At 63.1% G+C, this 1,244-nt stretch overlaps 1 protein-coding gene across 4 annotated transcripts in view; it reads right to left on the bottom strand.

Moving 5' to 3' along the window:
* Nucleotides 1-418: 418 nt before the first annotated feature.
* Nucleotides 419-1,244, bottom strand: part of LOC111145093 (Janus kinase and microtubule interacting protein 3) — a 40,077-nt gene continuing 39,251 nt past the window's right edge. For all 4 annotated transcript variants that reach the window (XM_022499723.1, XM_022499724.1, XM_022499725.1 and 1 more), the window contains one exon: nucleotides 419-469. In XM_022499723.1, coding sequence (XP_022355431.1) covers nucleotides 419-469 — 51 coding nt within the window. The remainder of the gene's footprint in view (nucleotides 470-1,244) is intronic.

Genomic DNA, 1,244 nt, shown 5'->3' with positions numbered 1-1,244 from the left:
AGACCCGCGCGTTGCAGAAGCCCGGGCATTTCTGGGGGGCTCTTCAGAGTCAGCCCAGCTTGTCCTCAGCACCAGCGGAAAAGGACAAGAAAGGCAAGAGGACTGTGCTCTCCAGCACTGCCTCCGCCAAGGCCACATAAGCAGGGAAGCCGAGTGCGTGCACGCCTCTGCCGTGGGCTCGGTGCCTCGTGGGGGTCCTCCACGTTCCTGCCCCCTCGAGAGAGGCAGGTGCCCTCAAGCCCCCTGACCGACCCCGAATCCTGGCCCTGGATTTGGAACAGCCCTTTGGACACGTCTGGGGCTCCCAACGGCACTTGGGCTGCTGGAGTGCGGGGGCCCCACGGGCCCCTGGGGGCGGACGGGACCCTCGCCAGTGGCGCCAGCCGATGAGATACTCACCATGTCAGGGCCAGGCGCACTATGACCACAGAATGAAAGCTAAGGAGAAAAATAAGAACAAAAATAGAAACTGAAAAGGGGCGGGGGAGGGGGGCAGAGACATGGAGGGAGAAAGAGAGAAAAAGAGTTTGTAGAGCTCTGGCGAGAAAGGCCGCGATCACAGACAGAACGAGACGCGCCTCCACCAGGCACGGGAGCGGACCCTGGTGCGTGGGTCCTGGTGCGTGAGGACCGTGTGCCCCGCGCCCTGCACACACGCCCCCACCAGCCGCCTGTGCTGCCTCCTCTGCGGAGGTGCTGGTCAGGACCCTTGCTGGCGGAAGACGAGGACGGCGTCTTGTGGGAAGACATTCCGAGGGCCGGGCAAAACCAGCACCCAGACAAGACGTCGTCCCCGTCCCATGGTAAGCGGCAAAGAGCGAGCATCCTGTTAGAGATGCGGCCTGGAAGCCTCACCCGGGGTTTGGGGAGGGGGGGGGGCTGCCAACTCAGATGCGGGAGGAGCTCTGACAGCGGCACAGACACGTTGGATTTGTTTAAAATCCAAGTGGAGCGCGCACAAATGTTCTCAGGTGAAGATGCAAAGGGAAACAGGTTCATGTGCGGGGAGAGACCCTGAGAACAATGTCTCGCCCCTCCGGGCCTGGTGGAGGCTTCCCCACGCATCGGCATCCACAGGGCCACAAATCCTGTTTGCAGGAATACCTCCCTGTTTCCCAGCCTGCACAGGTCTGGGGGCTGCTCACGGGCACTCACGGGCACTCACGGGCACTCACGGGCACTCACGGGCACCACGGGCACTCACGGGCACTCACGGGCACTCACGGGCACTCACGGGCACCACG

This window comes from Enhydra lutris, unplaced genomic scaffold (assembly GCF_002288905.1).
Source record: "Enhydra lutris kenyoni isolate GAN:26980312 unplaced genomic scaffold, ASM228890v2 scaffoldscaffold12, whole genome shotgun sequence".
NCBI classification, from domain to species: domain Eukaryota; kingdom Metazoa; phylum Chordata; class Mammalia; order Carnivora; family Mustelidae; genus Enhydra; species Enhydra lutris.
Note: the sequence above shows the minus strand (reverse complement) of the source record. Positions and strands in the feature narration are given on the sequence as shown.